At 50.8% G+C, this 19,958-nt stretch overlaps 1 protein-coding gene across 1 annotated transcript in view; it reads right to left on the bottom strand.

Annotated features, from left to right (window-relative positions):
* Window positions 1-19,958, bottom strand: part of LOC100756860 (protein kinase C zeta type) — a 48,691-nt gene that overhangs the window by 7,974 nt on the left and 20,759 nt on the right. The window contains exons 8-14 of the mRNA XM_035440149.1: window positions 17,307-17,404; window positions 5,843-5,929; window positions 4,143-4,278; window positions 3,880-3,967; window positions 1,661-1,780; window positions 820-899; window positions 7-96 (exon numbers count right to left, since the gene is read on the bottom strand). Of these exons, the coding sequence (XP_035296040.1) occupies window positions 7-96; window positions 820-899; window positions 1,661-1,780; window positions 3,880-3,967; window positions 4,143-4,278; window positions 5,843-5,929; window positions 17,307-17,404 (699 nt within the window). The remainder of the gene's footprint in view (window positions 1-6; window positions 97-819; window positions 900-1,660; window positions 1,781-3,879; window positions 3,968-4,142; window positions 4,279-5,842; window positions 5,930-17,306; window positions 17,405-19,958) is intronic.

Genomic DNA, 19,958 nt, shown 5'->3' with positions numbered 1-19,958 from the left:
GCTTACCAGGTCCCAGTCTATGCTGCGGAAGAAGGCATGGGACTTGATGTCGGAAAACCCAGTCTGCGGCCGGCAGCCAAGCCTCTCTTTGGGATCCTGGGGGACAGAATTCAAATACGAGTGAGTCAGGATTCCCAAGGAAACCCTTGGTTCGGCCTCTATCCAACAGGATGACCCAGCTTCCCCTACGAGAGCTCGCTGTCTCCAGCTGCTCTCCTGTCCAGCTGGTTGTGACCTTCCCTCTGTTGGGATTCCTTCCCCAAAGGGTTACTTTCTCATTGCTTGTTTTGCTAAGTATCAATAACGATTAGACTCATCGGGCGGTGGTGGCACGCATTGTTTTAGGAGGCAGAGGCAGACGGATCTCTGCCAGTTCCAGGCCAGCCTGGTCTAAAGAGCCAGATCTAGGTCAAGTTCTACAAGTTCTAGCCAAGGCCACACAGAGAAACCTTATCTCAAAAAGCCAAAAAAAGCAAACTTTGGACCCTCATTCTTTTGGTTAGGAGCACTGACTGCTCTTCCAGAGGACTTGGATTCAATTCCCAGCACCCACATGGCAGTTCGAAACTGTCTGTAACTCCTGTTCCAGGGGAGCTGGACACCCATGGCAAAATACCAATGTGCATAAATAATAATAAATAAAGCCTCTAAAGAAATTAAACTCACAGAACACAGAGCCCAGGTGCCGAAGCGTACGACCGAACCTGTACGGGACAGCCAGCAGCTGAGGATAAACCACTTCGGGGGAGGGACTCTGCCCACCCACTCCATTTCAGAGGGACACAACAGAGATACTCTGTCACCACAGCCAGGGCATACCTTATTTAAAAATCCTTTCAACACGTGTGAGGCCTTGACAGACAGGAAGCGGGGGATCCGGATTGGCTTTTCCAGGATAACTGTGTGGACAGGAGCCAGGTGAGACGACCCCTTGGCAACGTTCATTCACTCTTCCCGGCTGCCCACAGGGCCCCTGGACTCTGTTCTTTCTTGGGGAGTGGGGTGGGGGACAGAGTCTTGCTAATGTATCCTGTTCACCTTGAACTCCTGACCTTGAACCTCAGACATTCTTGTCATCCTCCTGACAAGATTAGCTGGCATTACAAGGCCATGTGACCCACACCTAGCCTGAATACCATTTCTAAGACAGAGCTCAGACTTGTAGCTCTGGAACCCCTTCCTGTTCCAGAAGCCTTCTGGGTCCTTCTCGGAACTTCCTGGTGGCATACTGGTGGTGGCACATATTGCGAAACTACGTGTGAACCAGCAGCTCCTTACACATTCCCTACCTTTTGGTTACAGGCATGGGGAGACCTCCACACATGGGTCACCAGAGGGCGCTGAGGGACAGCCCTGAGTGAGCCATTAACTCTACGAACCAGGAGTAAGGAGGGGAACCTGCCCCAGAGACTACGGGAAATGTACCAGGCACCGCAGAAGGGGGCTCTGGCTAAATCAGGGCATTCTCTTTCTAGGTGACTTATGGTGGACTATGGTCACCCTCACTTCACGTTCTCTGCCGCCAGAGAATGTGGTTTGCGTGTGATAGTGTTGGTTCTGAGGCCGGGACAATGCCTTCCATCTCACCTATAAGTAGGGAAGAAGAAAAAACAAAACAAAACAAAACATGCAGAGGCAAGGAGGGAGTGGAGCCACCAACCTTGGAAAAGGTAGTCTTCAGTGTTCATGTCAGGGTTGTCTGTGATGATATCAAAGGGGGAACGCCCAGCCATCATCTCAAACATGAGGACGCCCAGCGCCCACCAGTCCACGCTGAACCCTGGGGAAAAGCAGGTGGTCATCTGTCACTAGGCAGGTGGCGGCTGGGAAGCTGACACACTTAGTCTGTGAATGTGAATGTGTCAAAGGGAGTTGGCATCTGTCTCCCCTGGTGGCCGGACTGCCCCTCACTTACTGTGCTGGGCGCCTGTTTCTTTAGAAGCTGCAGAACTGGTGTGTGGCTGTGACCCTTCCACCTGCACTGTGGGTTACCCAGGCTGTTATGAGGCCCTTCAGCTCTGCTGGGGTTGCTACGCAGACAGGCGGGATGGATCCAAGAGTGGACCCTGCTTTGTTCTTATCATCATCTTCCTATTCTATTATTTATCATCATTATTATTAGGGACAGGGTCCCACTGGCCTTCAATCCGTGACCCTCCTGCCTCAGCCTCTAGAGTGCATGCCACCATAACTGGCCTTTTTCTTGTTTTCGTTTAAAGTACAAAGCCTCCTTCACACTGAGGAACTTAGCTCAGTGGTAGAGCACTTCTCTCACTCGTGCAAAGCTCTCTCTCTCTCTCTTTTTTTTTTTTTTTTTGAGACAGGGTTCTCTGTGGCTTTGGAGACTGTCTTGGAACTAGCTCTTGTAGACTGGGCTGTTCTCGAACTCACAGAGATCCGCCTGCCTCTGCCTCCCGAGTGCTGGGATTAAAGGCGTGTGCCACCAACGCCCGGCCTCGTGCAAAGCTCTTTAACCCCCCAGTGCTGCCCAAACAGAACCAGCCAGAACCCACTCCTCTGAGATAAGAAATTACTTTCACCGGGCATTGATGGCGCACGCCTTTAATCCCAGCACCTGGGAGACAGATCTCTGTGAGTTCGAGACCACCCTGGTCTACAGAGTGAGTTCTAGCACAGCCTCCAAAGCCACAGAGAAACCCTGTCTGGAAAAAAACAAAACAAAACAACAAAAATACTTTCCTATAGTTTTTTCTGCCTTCTCTAATCTTCCTTCCTTCCTTCCTTTTCCCTCCCTCCCTCCTTTCTTTTTTCAATGTCCAAATGCCAAGTTTTTTCATGCAGCAGGAGGGAACACAAGCCTTCAGCTCTGTCCTAGAAAGCCTGACCATCCCTATGGCCTCTGAACAGTTCATCTGCTCCATCACACATAGAATCCTGGCTGGTTCTAAACTGGTTTCTAGCTCCAACCTGCCATCTTCCCCTCTCTGGTTACTGAACAACTTCAACTGAAGTAGCTTCCAGGGGCCCAGTTATTCTCGTGGGTCAGTGGCCCACTCAGGCTGCCTGCCGCACATGTGAAGGTGTATGTCACTGAAGCCACCATCATGAGTCAGGGACAGACGGCACATGTCTGTTATCCCACCTGCATGACAGAAAACACTAGGACACAAAAGTGGGTGTGTGCATAAGCACACACCCACAACATAAGCAATGAAACTGTGTGCAGAATAAACAAATGCACACACAGAGACACACACTCACTGCATGCTATATATACCCTCCTCCATCACATGGACATGTGTGTGCCACCCCACCCCCACACATGGATGCATATGACCGTTTCCACCCAGAGAAAGAGGAGGAGCAGACATTTAACACTGTGTCTACATGTTTCCCATGTCACCCACTGCTTTGGATACAGACTGAGGCACTTCTACCATTCCCAAGGACACCTTGTTTCTTCCACACATGCTGGGCCAGTGGCCATCAAGCTGGGGTACTGTGACCTGACTCTGGCCATGCTCCTTGTCCTCCTCCCCACCCTTATGGCTCCTCAGCGAGAGGAACAAAGTTGTTCAGGGTCACCTGGTGGGTCTGAGAAGGTATTCTAGGGGTAACCTGATTCTGGGAAAAACACCAAGGGACACTGTGTATTGTCTTTGGGTGTGACATGGTCATGGATCTCACCCTGCCTATTGTGCCAGGGCCCTTGTAGGGGTGGGCCGGGCAGGTTCCTGCTCTGAGAGACCATCACCAGGTGGGGGTGACTGTAGTGAGATATCCACCACGTCCTCACCTGTGACCACAACCAAACGGGCATGAACCAGTGCTTCAGATGCTGGCAGGGTGGGTATCTCACTACAGGTGACTTCTGGAAGGTGTCCACTTACATCTACCTCCTACAGGCCTTGTACTCACCGTACTCTTCTCCTCGAAGGATTTCGGGGGCAATATAGTTCGGGGTTCCACAGAAGGTGCTTGTCGTATCACCAGGGCCTAGGCCTTCCTGTGAGGACAGAGTTATCAGGAGGGTGAATCTCACATGCGGTGGTGTTCCCGAGGAGGCCTCCAGGGACACTGACACGGATGGTTACAGGCAGGGCTGCCTGAGTATGGTCACCAATGGGCTGTGCCCCAGCCAAGGGCAGACGGGCAAGGTGGGGGATGGGTGGGGCAGGCACCTTGCACATGCCGTAGTCCGTCAGCTTAATGTGTCCGTCAGCATCAAGTAGGACGTTGTCCAGTTTCAGGTCCCGGTAGATGATCCCTCTCTCGTGTAGGAAGTTGAGAGCAATGCAGATCTCAGCAGCATAGAACCTGAGGTGGGGGACATTCTGCAGTGAGCAGAGGGACAGTGGCAGCCAGCCAGCCAGGAGCTGGTACACATGGAGCCCCACCGCATGTCCCGGTCACAGGGAAATGCAGACTTAAATTATAGTGAGATTCCACCTCCTGCCCACCAGAATGGCTACTTGACACAGGAGGAGTGGGTGACAAGGACATGGGAAAGGGAGCCCCATGTACCATTCACTGGCGGGAACGAAGAATGTGCCCCTCAAAACATGAAAACTGGGACCAACCTGGCTTATGCAAGTATGGCCCCAGTGCCAGAACAAACAAACAAACAATGAAAAATAGAAAGAACACATGTTAAACAACTCCACCAATGCACACATGCCCAGGGTTGGAGATTGTAGAGGAAGACCAAGAAGAACAAGGAAGATGTGAAAATGGAATTATGAAATCTATTACTTTGTATGCTAATTTAAAAAACTGAAAGAAAAAAAAAAAAGAATTGGAAGCAGGGTCTTAATTCGTATGCCCAAAGCAACCTTACTCACAAAAGCTAAAATGTGGAAGCCAGCACCAATGGGTAAGTGGATAAAGGAAGCGTGGGTAGGGCAGAGTGGCTCGTGACTGCAGGTCTGAGGCCAGTCTAGGAAACACAGCAAACTGAAGAAGACAGAGAGGAGCAATGGGGACAGGGGGAGAGTGTGACCTATCAGTAGAACAAAATATCATTCAGCCTTTCAAAGGAAAGGACTTCTGACTGGCTGCATAGTGAGTCATGAAGAAGACATCATATCAAAGTCAAACATATAAAAAGACAGATAATCCAAGATTCCACTGGGAGGGGGGTGGATCTCTGGAATCAGACGGAGGGAGGTGCCCAGGGCTGGGGATTCACAGGGTACAGTTCCAGTGTGAGGGGACAAAGAGGCTCTGTGTGTAGTAGTGGTTTGTACAGCGGTGTGATCAGCTCCATGGCACTGAACTATATACTTAAAGTGGCTGAAATGCTAACATTAACACTGTGTTAATTTTACCTCCGGTTTTCATAAAAAGCAAGTGGACAGGCGGTAAATGGTTGCTGCTTTTGCCCACTTTCCCCAGAGGGGACCTGGGTGATGTACAGAACTACATGGGGAAAGCTAAGGTAAGCAAGAAGGCGCCGTCCACATTTAAATCTCCCCAAGCCTTCGTGCAAGGCCGGGGCTGCAGGGGGATGCACCAGCTGGATAGCACCATGCAAGGCCAGAAGCAGAACACGTGAATTCTCTCCTGACATTAGTAAAGGCCTGCTGTGCTCTACCACCAAGGGAGGGTGGAGCTTACAGAGAAAGGGACAAAGCCAAGATGTCATGACTGAAAACAAAACAGCCCGGAGAGCCTGCCCTCCTGGGTGAGGGGCTTCTGCTAAACGTCTGGGGAGGGGCCAGCCCGGGCACAAAGTTCCTAGAATCCCCTCGAGGTTCTGGAATTCCTTACACCCCAGCAAAATCTCCCCTCTGCCACCTTCTGTCCCCATTTCATTGCCCTCTTTTCCCTGCTGGCCTGAGGACGGTCCCCTGGGCCATGTTCTCCATGGATCTGGACCCACCTGGCGTGCTCCTCTGGAAGCTTCCTCTGCCTCTGCATGTGGAACATGAGGTCTCCCCCATTGACATACTCTATGACCAGGAACAACCTGGCAGGAGAGAAGGGCAAAAAGGATCAGGGACTGAAACTGCCCTGAAGCACATGCTAGGTTCACTCTAGTCAAAGGCACCGGCAATGTGGCCAGAGTGTGGAGAACCCCCCACAGGGGGTCACAGGGTTTTTAGCAGCTGGCTGAGCCATCCCTGGGTGCTGCTGACCTGCTGCCTCTTAAAGTAATTCGTAAGTGCCTAAAACAAGGAGGTGACAAGGCCACCAGGGAAAAACTCCAAGTGAAAGGGAGGCTGAGTTTGGCATTTGGATCAGTGAGGCAAGGTTGAAGATCCTGACTTTATTTGGGGGTCCAAGACCATGCTGGATAATGGAGGTGACTTCATCACACAATACCAAGGTAGGACACTGTTTTCAGAAAAGAGGGAATAGACTTAGGTGTTCATTTGCCTATCATTGTGTCTCCATGTCCCCCGTGGTGCTAGGTCTGTTTTAGTGTGTGTGTGTGTGTGTGTGTGTGTGTGTGTGTGTGTGTGTGAGATGGTGGTGTGTGTGTGTGATGGTGGCGTGTGTGTGTGTGTGTGTGTGTGTGTGTGTGTGTGTGTGTGTGGTGTGTGGTGTGTGTGTGGTGTGTGTGGTGTGTGTGTGTGTGTGTGTGTGTGTGTGTGTGTGATGGTGGCAGAGGCCCTAGGGTTAGGGATGGGTGACCAAAGAGGGAGCAGAGGACTAATGGAGCATGGGGTAAGGGGTCAGCAAAGAGCTGTGGGCCACCCCGGAGTCTGGCTCAGATGGACTAAGAGGGGAACCTATGGGGCAGGTGCCCAGGTACAGGGCAGGTGAGGAACCATATCAGGAGGACGTGGTTTGGGGGTTGGCTGCTCTGGTTTCTGTATGTGGACAGACCTCAGGAAACTGTAAGTGGGCAGGCCCAGGAACCACAGAGGTGCCTGTCTGCCTGGCGAGGGAGAGTCAATGTGGATCAGAGAGGAGAATGAGGAGGAGCTGGGCTGAACGGAGTGGATTTGCCAGTAGCTGGAGACAGGGAAGAGGGTGAGGATGGGTTTGACTCAGCCTGAGGTGTGGACACTCCAGTGCGGGGACAACACACAGAGCAGGCCTATGGTCATGATGCGCTGAGTCTGAGATGCCACCACCCCAGCAGGTGGACAAGAGGAAGGACAGCAGGGGTCAGGCAGAGGTCAAGTCTGAGTTTAGGAGCGGGGATCCGGCACACGGCCCTCATGTCTCCTAACACTGGCCACGTGTTTTCTCTCACTAATGAGATCTTTGCTGCATTTAATTAGACTTAATCTTCAAAATTTGATTCGCAATAATTTCCCGAGATGTCCTGTTGAGGGCACCTTGGGGACATCTGGGTTGGAAGCTCACGTTTGACTAGATTGTTTATCTGCAGTTCGCTGCGCTGCTCATGGTTTTGCTGCCCACCAGCATAGGGTGGGAGCCAGTGTGGAAGGGACCAAGAAAACCCTTCATCTCCTGGCTCCTGTAAGAGCTCTCAGTATGCAGGACTGAATGAATCTTCACTGGCTGACTGGGAATCCACTGTGGGCAGACGCCTGGATTTGGCCTCCAAAGCTCTGGCAAGATGCCCGGGAGGCCAGGAAAACTGACACAGCAAGTTGACCACTCACCAAATGTCAAATTACGGATTTAGATGAGAAACAATTCCTAATATGCGGAAATCAGAGCAAAAGCCCCCAGCGCCAGATGAGGAGCTATATATTTCCCTAGGCAAGCCAGCTCCAGGTGTCCTGTCCCGAAGAAAGTTCTAGTGTGCTTGTGTTGGGGCTGAGAATCCCACCTTCCTCCAATCTCTTCACCGCTCCAGCCTCTGTGGATGTGCTTTTAATTCTTCTACAAACACCTTGCTTTGCCCTCAGGGATTCACCGGCCTGCTGCAACCTACTTTGTAAGTCAAGTTTTATCAAAACATAGCCATATTGATTATGTATATAGTTGGCTCTTGCTTGGTATTCATGGGGGACTGATTGCATGACCCTCTCCAATAACAAAACCACTGTTGCTCAAGGTTTTATAAAAAAAAAAAAAAAAAAAAAAAGATTCTCTGCTATAGTGCAAATTGTGTTGGGTTGCTCACCATACTCAACACAAGGAGAAAAACATGCACATTGTTAGGGAATGATGGCATGGAGAAGCAGAACCTGCCCCTGGGTGCAGTTCCATGGTAGAGTGCTGGCCTGGCATGTGTGGAGCCACAGCTCTGCCCCCAGCACCACACATGTCAGTACGTGTTCAGGACAGACACGAGTTCCCACAGGGACTTCTGACACACCTTGGTTGAGGCTGCAGAGGAGAACCCACAGAACAAGGCAGAACCAACTGGGAACCACCTGTGGTGGCTTTTCTGTTAGCAGTCCACAAAAGCAAAGGCATTTGCCCTCTGGCCCTTAGAGAGGCAGCCTCCCTGGTGCAGACAAGCAGGGCACTCAACCCTGAAGCCACTAAGCCCTTTAAGTGCCTCCAAGTGTCCACTACACAGTGATCATGGCACCATGGGAGACGGGTCCGTGACTCTTGTCAGACTCCAAGAGATGTCTAACATCTCAAAATTAGTTGAAGGGATCTCCAGTCTCTCTGGGCGACTACAAAGCACAGAACGAATATTTTTCCACCTACCAGGGATCACAAACTTAATGTGGGGCCGAGCCCTTTCCTCAGGTGTCAACACTTCTAGCTGACATCTGTGATAATGGTGTCCCAAGATAGGGAGAAACTTCGGTCACTTCCAGAGAACACAGACAAACATCCGAGCCTGGAGGATGCTAAGCCCCAAGTGGATTTCTACACAGGCCATCTGTGTATTGGCGGCCTCTCTCCTTCCTTCCTTCCTTCCTTCCTTCTTTCCTTCCTTCCTTCCTTCCTTCTTTTGAGGGTCTTACAACACAAACCAGGCTGCTCTTGAAGTTTTGCTCCTCCCACCCTGGCCTCCTGAGTGCTGAGATTACAGGTGTGTGCCATTGCACACCTATGTTTCTTTCATTTACTTCGTGGGGTGTGGGTGGTATTTCCAGGGGTGCTCTGTCACAACATGCACATGAGGGGCAGGGAACAACTTCCAGGAGTCAGTTCTCTCTTTCCACCGAGCCCGGCTGTCAGGAGTGGAGCAGGTATCTTTACCCCTAAGCCATCTTGCTGCCCCCCTTTCTGTTTCTGTTAAAAAAGCAGCTGTCAAACTAAGAATTTTTTTTGGTGGGAGGGCTCTATAGACAAAACCTTAGTACTGTTTTCAACATTTTTTTTTTTCAAAGCAGAAATCCCCAAGGAGTACCGTGTGGACTGCCCTATAAGGTGACTTGGTTTCTTAGCCTCAAATTCTGTTGGGCCATGGCTGTGTTTCTCAGGCAGGCATCTGCACACAGACTTATGCACAGGTGTCTGTGAGTTAGGCAATAGGCACTTGTCACTGCCCACAATCCCTTTGGTCACACAGCCATGCCAACCCCCAAGGGAGACTTATTAGGATGGGCAGGGACCTGTAGGAAGGAACCAACTGATGGCTCAGATGGTGGGTATTATCATTATTCTTAACAAAATGTGCAAAAGTTACCAAAAGCCAGTAGAAATGGATCCACCCACACAAGCAAAGGGAGAAAAGGTGCAAAGAGAAGCAGTGGGTTTCAGGATCCAGGGCCGGAGAAAGTTGCCAAGTCCATTGCTCCCCTCACCAGGCAAGGACACAGGCAAAGAGGGACCCCATGAGGACTACTTCCCCTGTTGCCCAGCAACATAGGTACCCAGCCCTGACCTTGGCCTAAAGAGAAAAACTGATGGCACAAGGCAATGTGGGGACAATCAAGAAGTAACTGGCTGGGCTGTTTACTGCTTTGTGCTTTATTTGAAAATAACCATGTACATTTTCTTTTGCTTTTTTTTTTTTTGTGGTGGGGGCTTTAAATAGCCCAAGCAGGTCTTGAACTTTTGATCGTCTACCTCTGCCTCCAGAGTGCTGGGATTACAAGTACATACCACCATATCCCAGCATGCCATTCTCACATTTGTCTGTGGCTTTTGTGCCAGAACGAATAGCCACAATGAAGATTATACAGCTGAGAAAGTGAAATCAGTCATGAGCCACAGCTGCCACTGAGTGACATCATAGCCTAGTCTGTCTAATCTCTGATAATCAGGAACACACTTGTCTAATGACAAGTTCTCAGATCACATCCCTGCTGTCAAGACACGGTGCCACACTGATTAGTCATTTGAAAACGGTTGCTAACTCCTGGTATAAATAGGAACAATGATACAAAAGTTTTGATGGCCCACTCTCATTTATTCCCCAAACTATGAGGTAAATCCTGCCATTTTCCTGACTATATGGAGAGAGACACAAGGCACCAAAGGTTACGCAGTCCTGTACCAGACAGTCTATTCATGGAGACCTCATTTCAAGGTCCTGCCCCTGCTACCAACAGATGAGCCAAGTAGATGACAGAACAAGAGGCCAGACTCTCCACTGAGGCCTAAGAGAACAGAGGTGAGGCTCAAACCCCAGCCACACCAAAGACACAAACCGGGAGCAGTACATAGTGGGAAGGAGGAGTCAAACTCCAGTTCCCTAACCCAGAAAAAGCTCAGTGTTCTGAAAGATGTGGACAGACAAGGAAACTTTATATGGCCGGTCCAACAAGAGGACTTTTATCTTGTTCAAAGAAACCTTCTACTGAGGTGGGGAGGGAGCAAACCCCTTGGACGTCTACGGGGACAGAAGCAGAGCATGACATGAAGCGTCTGTCAGTGTGACTCAGATACCACAAGATAGAAGCCCCACACTCTTCCCAGAGTCAGAAACAGTGTCTGACAGAGAAACTGGGGGACGGGAGAATGCTACCATTTAGAAATCCAAAACTGTAACACCGGGAAAGGCAATGAGGAAAATCCAACAGTACCTACCCAGAGGTAATCCTGGGCCTGTGGCTCAGAGTACCCACCTGTCGTGTATGAGACTCTGGCCTCTCAACGCAGGTCCCACAAGGGATTGGGATGGAAAGGTGGCTTAGTGATTACGAGTGTATACTGCTGCACAGGACCCAAGTTCATTTCCCAGCACCACGTCAGGTGGCTCACAGCCACCTGTAACTCCAGCTCCTTGGGATCTGCTGCCCTCTTCTGGCCTCTGAGGGCACCTGTATGCCCCCCCCCCTAAATCTTAAAAGCAATTGTAGCTGATAACTTCCAGTACTATTTAGGATTTTTCACAGAATAAAATAGATGGGATTTTAAAAATGCAATAAAGACTGCCTAAGAAAACTACAGATCAACTGAACATCACTACAAATAGCATTGAAAAAAAAAACCCAATTATCAACGAAGTTTGAAAGGACAATGTCAGACTAACACAGGACATGGCTTTCTCCAGGCGTCCAGGGACAGTCTAGCATCGGGGCCATTTTATCACTGTTTAGGTGACACACTTCATTTCAGGAGGCCCCAGGGAGCACCTTCCATGGCAATATGCTCCTTTTTTCTTTTTTTTGGGGGGGTGGCTTTCATGCGTATTCGTGTGTGGTGTGTATACACACGTGTGTAATGTGCTGTGAGTGGGGGGCATGTGCACATGTGTAGAGCTCTGAGGTTGATGTTGGAAGTCTTCCTCTATTCCTCTCTTCCTGAGAGTCACAAAAGAAGTTGCACATTCTTGTGAATCCAGGCACTGTCCCCAGGGCACGGCAGAACACAGCAGGAAGGGTGTTCGGCTCTGAACGTAGAGAGAGGAACATTACAACTTCAAATCCACCCACCATCCCACAATCATCTTGAGGTCTGTCAGTCAAGGCCGCCGGCTCAAGGACTTGGCTGTTGGAGAGTGTGACCTCACTCCCAACCCCAGCAACAACCCCAAAGCTGCCTGTCCTTTCCTATCTAGGAGTAGACAGCTAATCTCTCTCAAAGATGGTGGAGGGCATGCCCTAATGGGAGAAACACCTCTGTGTTGTCATTCAGTGGACACAAGCTAGGTCACAGAGTCCCAAGGATCCCTTTCCTGCCCAGGGCTTCACGGTGACTCACCAATAACTAGCTACCAGTCTTCTTCTTTTTTTTGGGGGGGGGCGTTTTCGAGACAGGGTTTCTCTGTGGCTTTGGAGGCTGTCCTGGAACTAACTCTTGTAGACCAGGCTGGTCTCGAACTCAGAGATCTGCCTGCCTCTGCTTCCTGAGTGCTGGGATTAAAGGCGTGCGCCACCACCACCCTGCCTACCCAGTGTTCTTAAGCTCTGGAACTCCTACATCTGAGTGGGCTGCAATTTATCTGCCCTGGACCTCTGGGCCCAAGCCTGCCTAGTGGCTAGAGCTGTGTTCTGGAGAAGGAGGCTCTGGGGCTGTTACAGGGATTTGAGATGTTACGCTGCCCTCATGAAGGCTGCCACGGCTGCCACGCCCAGTTCCATGGCTGCCACTCAACACCAGTTCTTTCCATTCTGGGCTGTAGTGTGACAGAGTGTGCAGGAGTCTGACAGAGCCTGAGTCACCTACTCTTCCTCCCTTCCTCCCTCCCTCCTTCCCACGGCCTCTGAGTGATTCTTGCCCAGTTCACAGTGATGTGGGCCCTGTTGAAACTCCTGAGGCCACAGTCCCTCCAACTTGCATGAGGAAGTGGTTCTGAGGGCTGGACCTGGTGTCCTCTGCTCACTGTCACTTCCGGATTCTCATCGTAACAGCCTCGCCTGCTCTGTCTCCCACACCCAAGGGGCTCGCCTCTCTATATCTCACCTAGTCCCGCCCAGGCATACCTAGGCTGCTTTGCTTACTCCTGGTGGGGGGGGGGGTGCGCTAGGTGGGCTCCTTGAGCCAGAGGACTTCCTCCCTCCCTCTCCACTATGGCAAGGGGTAGGACAAAGTCTCTCTCAGATCACCTGCTGCTGCCCTGTGGCTGCTCAGCTCTGATATGCCATGCGGTTGAGTTACACCTTCCCAGTCACACCCGTGGACACACAGGGACCTTCTTCAGTTCTGTGTCCTAGTCCTGATGCCAACCTCTGGGGCCCCTGCTGATACATCTATGATCTATTGGGGGGGGAGGGGATTACTTCCTGTTCTAAGAGCAAAAACTCTCTCCTCCCTTCTTTAGCACGGTGGCAGATTTTATAGTCCTCTATAAACACAAACACAAAGGCTCAAGTGGCATTTCATACCTATGAGCCACTTTAGGCAGGATGGGTTTCCTCAAGTGTCTAAGACAAGATACCTCTGGAGGTGGGAACAAACACTGAGCAGGTTTGCCCTTCCTTAAAAGTGAAAGATGGCTTGCAGAGGGAGAGAGCCCAGTGACCTGACTTTGACCCCCACAACCACATAAAGGTGAGGAAAGAAAGAAACAACTCTACATAGTTGTCCTCTGACTTCCTGACTGGCTAGCACACCACCTCTCCTCCCACGAACAATAGAGAAAGAAAAAAAAAAAAAAGTGAAAGCAACTCAACAGCAGGCCAAGCTAACTAAATTTTTTTTTTTTTTCCGTTAGAGATTTGATTCCAAGGCTCTGCTCATCTAAGCCTATGTTCTATCTCGAGCAACTCTCCAGCCAGCAATAGATATTCAGTATCGGTTTGCATCCCTGTCCCCAGGCCACACTTAAACTGGGGGCACACACACTTGAGGGGGCTTAATAGGGGTCATTTTGGCAAGCTTTTTAGGTTGCCATTTTCCCTGGAATAGTGTAAGCTGAGATGTTTTCCCTCTGTTTTAGAGGTCTCATGGCAAAATTTTAATTCTGGTTACTGTTGGAAAAGACCATGTAGATGCGTGGGGTACAGCTCCCCACAAATAGATGCTTTGCATGAATATGACCCTACCCTTGTCTCACGGCATGCTGCACCTACCATGGAAGAGGTGCTGGCCTCTGAGAGCAGGAATTCTGAGAGGCCCACTAGAACAGGCACCGCTGGATTTGGGAAGGAAAGAAAGAGATCCTTGTCCCTCCGTCCCCCAACCCTGTCGAGGCCTCATTATAGTCTCCAGGCCCATGTGGAAACCACTGTCTTTTATCTACTAGATTTCCACTCACGGCTGCCAGCAAGCACTAGCTAGCATCCTGCCTGGAGTTTCATGGGTTTCCTGTTGTGTGTGATCTACTGAGAGGTAGAACACATTGACATTCATCCAGCCCCTAGCAACGGGCTCAGCAAGACCTGAGTGAGTTTCTGGGAGAACTCTTTATAAACCCCCGTGGTCCAGAACCCAACTGCAGGCACCAGGCTGTCTCTTCCTGGTGGCTTGGCCTCATCTTGTGCAAGGTCAGTGAGGACATGTGGGCAGTTGAAGCAGCCCTCCCTCTCTCTGTTTGAGGGAGAGGCTGGCTTCCCTTTCCTTGGGGCAGGCATACAATGGTGCCATTTGCTTGTGCAAAGGCACAGCACCAGCCAGGAGATAGGCTTCCCACATTAAGTACCTTCCAGGACTTTCCTTCCAGCTTTGTTCCTAGAGGAAACATAGGAAGTGTGGGCTTTGGCCTTGACTGACGGCTGTCAGCGGATCTTGAGGGAAGATCCAAGTGATGACAAGACATTTTAGGGGATCAGGCACTGTGTGGCCTGGGATCTCTTCTGATACCAATTTCTAGAGTTTTGTGGCCTCTGCATTACTTCCCAACTCTGTGAGAGGGACTTAATGGATAGCAACACAAAAGAGGCTTCTGTTAGACCTGCAAGTTAGGTCTGTTGCATGAAGGAACATGGCCAAGCCTGCTCTGAGTCCATAGTGAATCCACTGACATCCTAGCTGCCAGTATGTGAGGGCTGGCTGCAATATCTTACTGGTTCCCTTACAAGTCATGGAATTTTTGTTTTGTTTTGTTTGTTTTTTGGAGACAGGGTCTTTCTGTGTAGTGGCCCTGGTTGTTCTGGAACTCGCTCTGTAGACCTGGCTGGCCTCGAACTCATCACAGAGATCCACCTGCCTCTGCCTCCCGAGTGCTGGGATAAAAAGCGTGCACTACCACCGCCCAGCAGCAAGTCATGAAATTTATAAGTACGCATTTTATATTTGTGCAGGAAACATGATTTTACTTTAAATTTACCCCCTTGGACCATCGCGGTTTACTGACAGATAGCCAAACGCTGGAGATACAAAAACACATAGCAAGCCCTTCTCTGAGGGAGCTCACAGGCAGGAAGGGAGACCCACATGTACATTTACTGAAGGCCAAAGCAGATGCACCCAAAGGAAAAGCACCCAAGGAAAGATGGAACCCTAAACACCCCATGCCAGATGCTTCCAGTGTCAGTGACAGATCCAGAACAAGGAAAAACAGGCAAAGAATCTTGATGGGCACAGGTATCATTCCTAGGACCGGCCTCTGCACTTGGGTGACCTGGGTGGACCTGCTGACCCTTGTTTTATCAGCATCCCTGGAAATGCTGACAGGAGCACAACCGCTCTTAGCAATCTTGCCCTTTGGGAACTCCAAGGCGGGGTTGGGCTGCCTTCCCTGGGGGCTTGTTCCTATTCACAAGAGATATATATGGTCAAGGGCCAGGACAGTGTGGAGACAGGGCCGTGGCGATGGGGACACACAAAGGGGACCATTGACTGCTGAGCCTTTTTGGTGGCTCTGGCTCTGGCTCTGGCTCTGGGAAGAAACAGAGAGAAAAGGATTCTATGAGGCATGGGCAGGGGATGACTACAAAGTGTGGGGATGGGGCCTGGGCACAACCTCCTCCTCCCATGCACAGGAAGCTTGGATTTCCTCCCAGTGGTGACTACAAAGTAATCACAGCTGCCCCAGTCAGGAGAAAGACCTCAGACTACAGCTTCCTATGCATGGCTTAGTTCCACATCATGGAAGCAATGGGGTGGGGAGCCCTGGGGACTGGGGATCCCGAGGCAGCTGCAGCCAGGCTTCAAGAATGAAAAAGGAGAGAATCTGAGACACTTTCAGGACTTAGAAGCAGGGAGGGGATGACAAACGAATTTCCAACTGTGACAGGAATGCCACTAACAGATATAACCCTTAACTGGTTTGGGAAAAGGCCAGTCTAGTCCAGGGCTTCTCAGGTAGGATCACACCAGAGACCCAGAGCTGGGGAACTTGAACCGCAAACTGGTCCCTATAAAATGTGCCCTATGCAGGCAGCATGGCTCACTGTGCCAGACTGCACACACTGAGGCCTTCAGCTTCTGATTTTACGTTTAACTTGGCTGACCTGGCTAAGCAGCATCTGTGGGTGTGTTTCTGAGTATATTTCTAGAGGTCACATGTGAAAACACAGAACAAGCAAAGCGGAGGTCCTTCCCAGAGTGGGGGAGATGGGAGTCAGTGACCACCCATCCACAGGGGCTGAGGGGCTGGCGGGGCGGGGCAGTCTGTCCTCGCCCTTGGGTTCTCAAGCCCGCACTCCACAGCTGGCTTTCCTGGTCTCTAGTTCCCGGTGCACCAGGAGACTGGCTGCTGAATGCTGAATTCTTCTAGTCCTTCATAACCGGTCCAATAAAACACTGAGCTGTCACCGTTCATTGCTGGAGGACTGGGACAGTGTTCTGAGGTCTGTGTCTGGCTTCTTCTAGAATTTGTCTCAAGCGCCATTTTCCTTTTGCCCAGTTTGTTTCTAAGATAGGATCTTATTATTTAGCTCAGGCTGACCTCAAAATCATGATTCTCCTGCCTCATCCTTCTGAGTGTTGGGATTATAGAGTGTCACCACACTTGGCTCAGCTTTGCCGATTTTTATCCTTCTGACATACAACAAACCGATGCCTTGAGCAGGGGATGGAAAGCCCCCAGGAGCCCTGCTACTGACACACTGAGTGGGGGGGATGGTGCAGGCACATGATGGATAAACATGTTAGTTCAAGCCAACTGGTCCCCACATTCTTTTTGTTTGTTTGTTTGGTTTTTCGAGACAGGGTTTCTCTGTGGCTTTGGAGGCTGTCCTGGAACTGGTCCTTATAGATCAGGCTCACAGAGATCTGCCTGCCTCTGCCTCCTGAGTGCTGGGATTAAAGGCGTGCACCACCACCACCTGGCTGATCCCCAGATTCTGAACAGTGCATTGTTGTGATCTTAGGCCGCTAGAGTTCAAACGTTTTTAAAGCAGTAGATTTATGTATGTCTCTGCTCAGTGAGCAGCAGTCCCAGGGGAAACCCATGCTTGCTCTGACACCCCGCCATGGGACCCAGGACCTGCATTTGGTAGGATGCCTTCAAGAAGATCCCACAAATGGTATCACATAAACTCAGATGTGTGAAGTCTACTGCATATGACACCAACCAAAGGTAACCACAAAATAAGTCTGATGATCTAAAAACAACCCACACTTGCAGTGGGAGGAAGCCTGTGGAGGATACCTGGGACTGCAGCTCAACTTGGCTTCCGGGGTTGGGGGTGGGGGGTTCTTATCAGAGAGCAGAGAACCTAAGGAGACACTTTCTTCCTTACCGGCTCGTTGTCTGGAAACAGGAGTGTAAGCCAACCAGGAAGGGGTTGCTGGATGCCTGCTCGAACACGTGCTTTTCTGTCTGCACCCAGTCAATATCCTGAAACAGAGACCAGGCAGCGCAAATGAGGCTCCCGAGGACTGCTCAGGGTGCCCGGGAGGACGCAGGGGCAAGACGGGAGGAAAGTCTTTCTTCTCTGTTTCTGAGAAGACAATTTGGAGGAGAAAAGGAAGCACCTATAAAGAAACACATCGCAAGCAGGTGTGGTCCTGGCACTGGGGAAGGTAAGGCCAGGAGGACTATTGGCAAGTTCAGTACAGGCTTGGGCTATACAGCAAGTTCCGAGGAGGCCTGCAGTCTGTGTTACAGAATGATCCTGTCTCAAACAAATAAAACAAAACAAATACCAAACTATCACCATCACCATTTCCCCCCACCCCCATCTTTGACACCATCTTTGACACCTCACTGTAGTGAGGTACAGTCCTCACCACCACCATCCATTCCTTTTGTTATCACCATCGTTACCCTCTCCAATCACTTCCATCACCCTCCCGATCCCAAGATGCTTGCTGAGTTTGGCTCTCCACACACGGCCTGTGCTCCCCATGGAAGTTCTTGAAAGAAGGCTGTATCATATTCAATTGGGACTCAAGGAAAGTAAAAATGGAGGACTAAGCAGATTCCTTGTGGCCCACAGCCACTGAGTGGGCAGACAAGCCAGTCATGTCCAGCGCTCAGCTGCTACCACGGCGGCCATCTCCCCGGGCCCTGTGCTGCAGCTCAGTGGGATGCTGAAGAGTCAGAGACCACAGAGGAAGATGAGCCCCCTCCCCCCAACCCTGATGTGTAAAAAAGCGAGAAGAGTAGAGACACATGTCCAAATACTGCTGTCTTTTCTGGAAGGGTTTTGGAAGAGAAAATGAGCAAATTCTTAGTGGGCACCCACTTAGTGAGCTGGAGACAGCCATTGCTCCTCCTGGTATGCCCTCTGCTTCTGACCGCCAGGAGCTCCACCAGGCGGAATAGTTTCAGCCATTCTCCACTGTGGAGGACACCTAGGCCCGTTTCATCCAGATTCTGGACTTGCTCAGGTCATTGGCTACCTGACCTGACTGTCACACTTATACAGTTCACAAGCCGCTGCCGCTGGGTCACCCAGGTTCTTGGATGGAAACCCAGTGGGTTGGCTGTCTTCCACCTTCCCCAAGCCTGGGCCACCGTGCACCAGCAGTATCACTATAGGTTCTGATTTATTGGAACACCTGGCACTGTGCAGGGCTGACACTGCAGTCCGGGTATAAAAAAAAAAAGCGTGGGTGGGGGGTGGGGGGGGAGGAACTGACAGCAGCAACTCAGCAGGGAACAAGTTGGAAGGTCGCCATGGAGAACCAATTCCAGTAGGAGAATGACTTTACTTGAAGCCATCCAAGCACTGACAAACCAGTGCCGAATAACAATGCCTGGGGCCTCTGGGACAAAGCTGGTGAGTTCCACTGGAGAGAAGGGTAAAGGGCTTGTGTGTCCCAGGAGCCTCAGCTCAAGGACAGCAGGGACAGCAGGAGCCAATGGGTGTTTGTCCATGGGAAACTTGAGGCAGCAGACAAAGCAACTCAGGTGGGGGGTGCACGGACACACACGCTTGGGAAGCAACGGCTATGGTGCAGCCATGAAGCAAAGGTGACTCGGAGAAAGACAACCAGTTTCAGCTCAGAAGGGTAAGGGGCAGCACTGAGAGAGTGTGAAGAGGTGGCACCTGGTGGTGAGAACAGGCTTGAGTCATGGGTTCACCACTCAGTAGCTCAGCATCCAGGGACACAGGCCAGCTGGACGGGTGGGGACTGTACAAATGCACCCTACAAGCAAAGGTCCTAAACCAACCTCAGTCCTGAAGGCTGGGGTGGGGGTGGAGATCCTCTCTACGACCTGACAGACATGACGCCGCCACTTAGTGCTAGCAGCCGCTAAAGGGCAGTGTTGCTGTCATCTACACGCTGGCCATTCTCTGCTCCCGAGAGACAGAGCAGGCATTCAGTGTAACAGCAAAACAGAAACAGACCTGAAGCAACAAGCATGTGAAAAAGTGTCAGCCTTGTCCATCACCAGAGAAGCTGCAAGTCAAGGCCACAGTGGGTACTCAACACATACCAGGAAAGAAAGGCACACAGTGGGTACTCACAAATGGGAGGGAAAGGCCACAGTGGATATTCACATATGTACTGGGAGGGAAAGGCACACAGTGGGTACTCACATATGTACTGGGAGGGAAAGGCCCACAGTGGGTACTCATATATGTCCTGGGAGGGAAAGGCACACAGTGGGTACTCACATATGTCCTGGGAGGGAAAGACTACATAGGTTCTCACATATGTACTGAGAGGGAAACAAGCCAGAAAAACAAGTGTTGGTGAAGATGGAGCCCCCCGTGCCCCATTGGCAGGAACATAAAATGGTGCAACCATGTGGGACACAGCTTGGGAATTTTTCCAGAAACTACATCCAGAATTACCAAACGGCCTAGCATTACCAATCCTAGAAATACATAAAAAAGAGCTGGGCTGTGGTGGCACATGCCTTTAATTCCAGCAGTCAGGAGGCAGAGGCAAGTGGGTATCTGTGAGTTCCAGGCCATCCTGGTCTACAGAGTGAGTTC

The sequence above is a fragment of the Cricetulus griseus genome, chromosome 2 (genome assembly GCF_003668045.3).
Source record: "Cricetulus griseus strain 17A/GY chromosome 2, alternate assembly CriGri-PICRH-1.0, whole genome shotgun sequence".
In the NCBI taxonomy this organism is placed as follows: Eukaryota; Metazoa; Chordata; class Mammalia; order Rodentia; family Cricetidae; genus Cricetulus; species Cricetulus griseus.
This window is presented reverse-complemented; position numbering and strand designations above follow the sequence as displayed.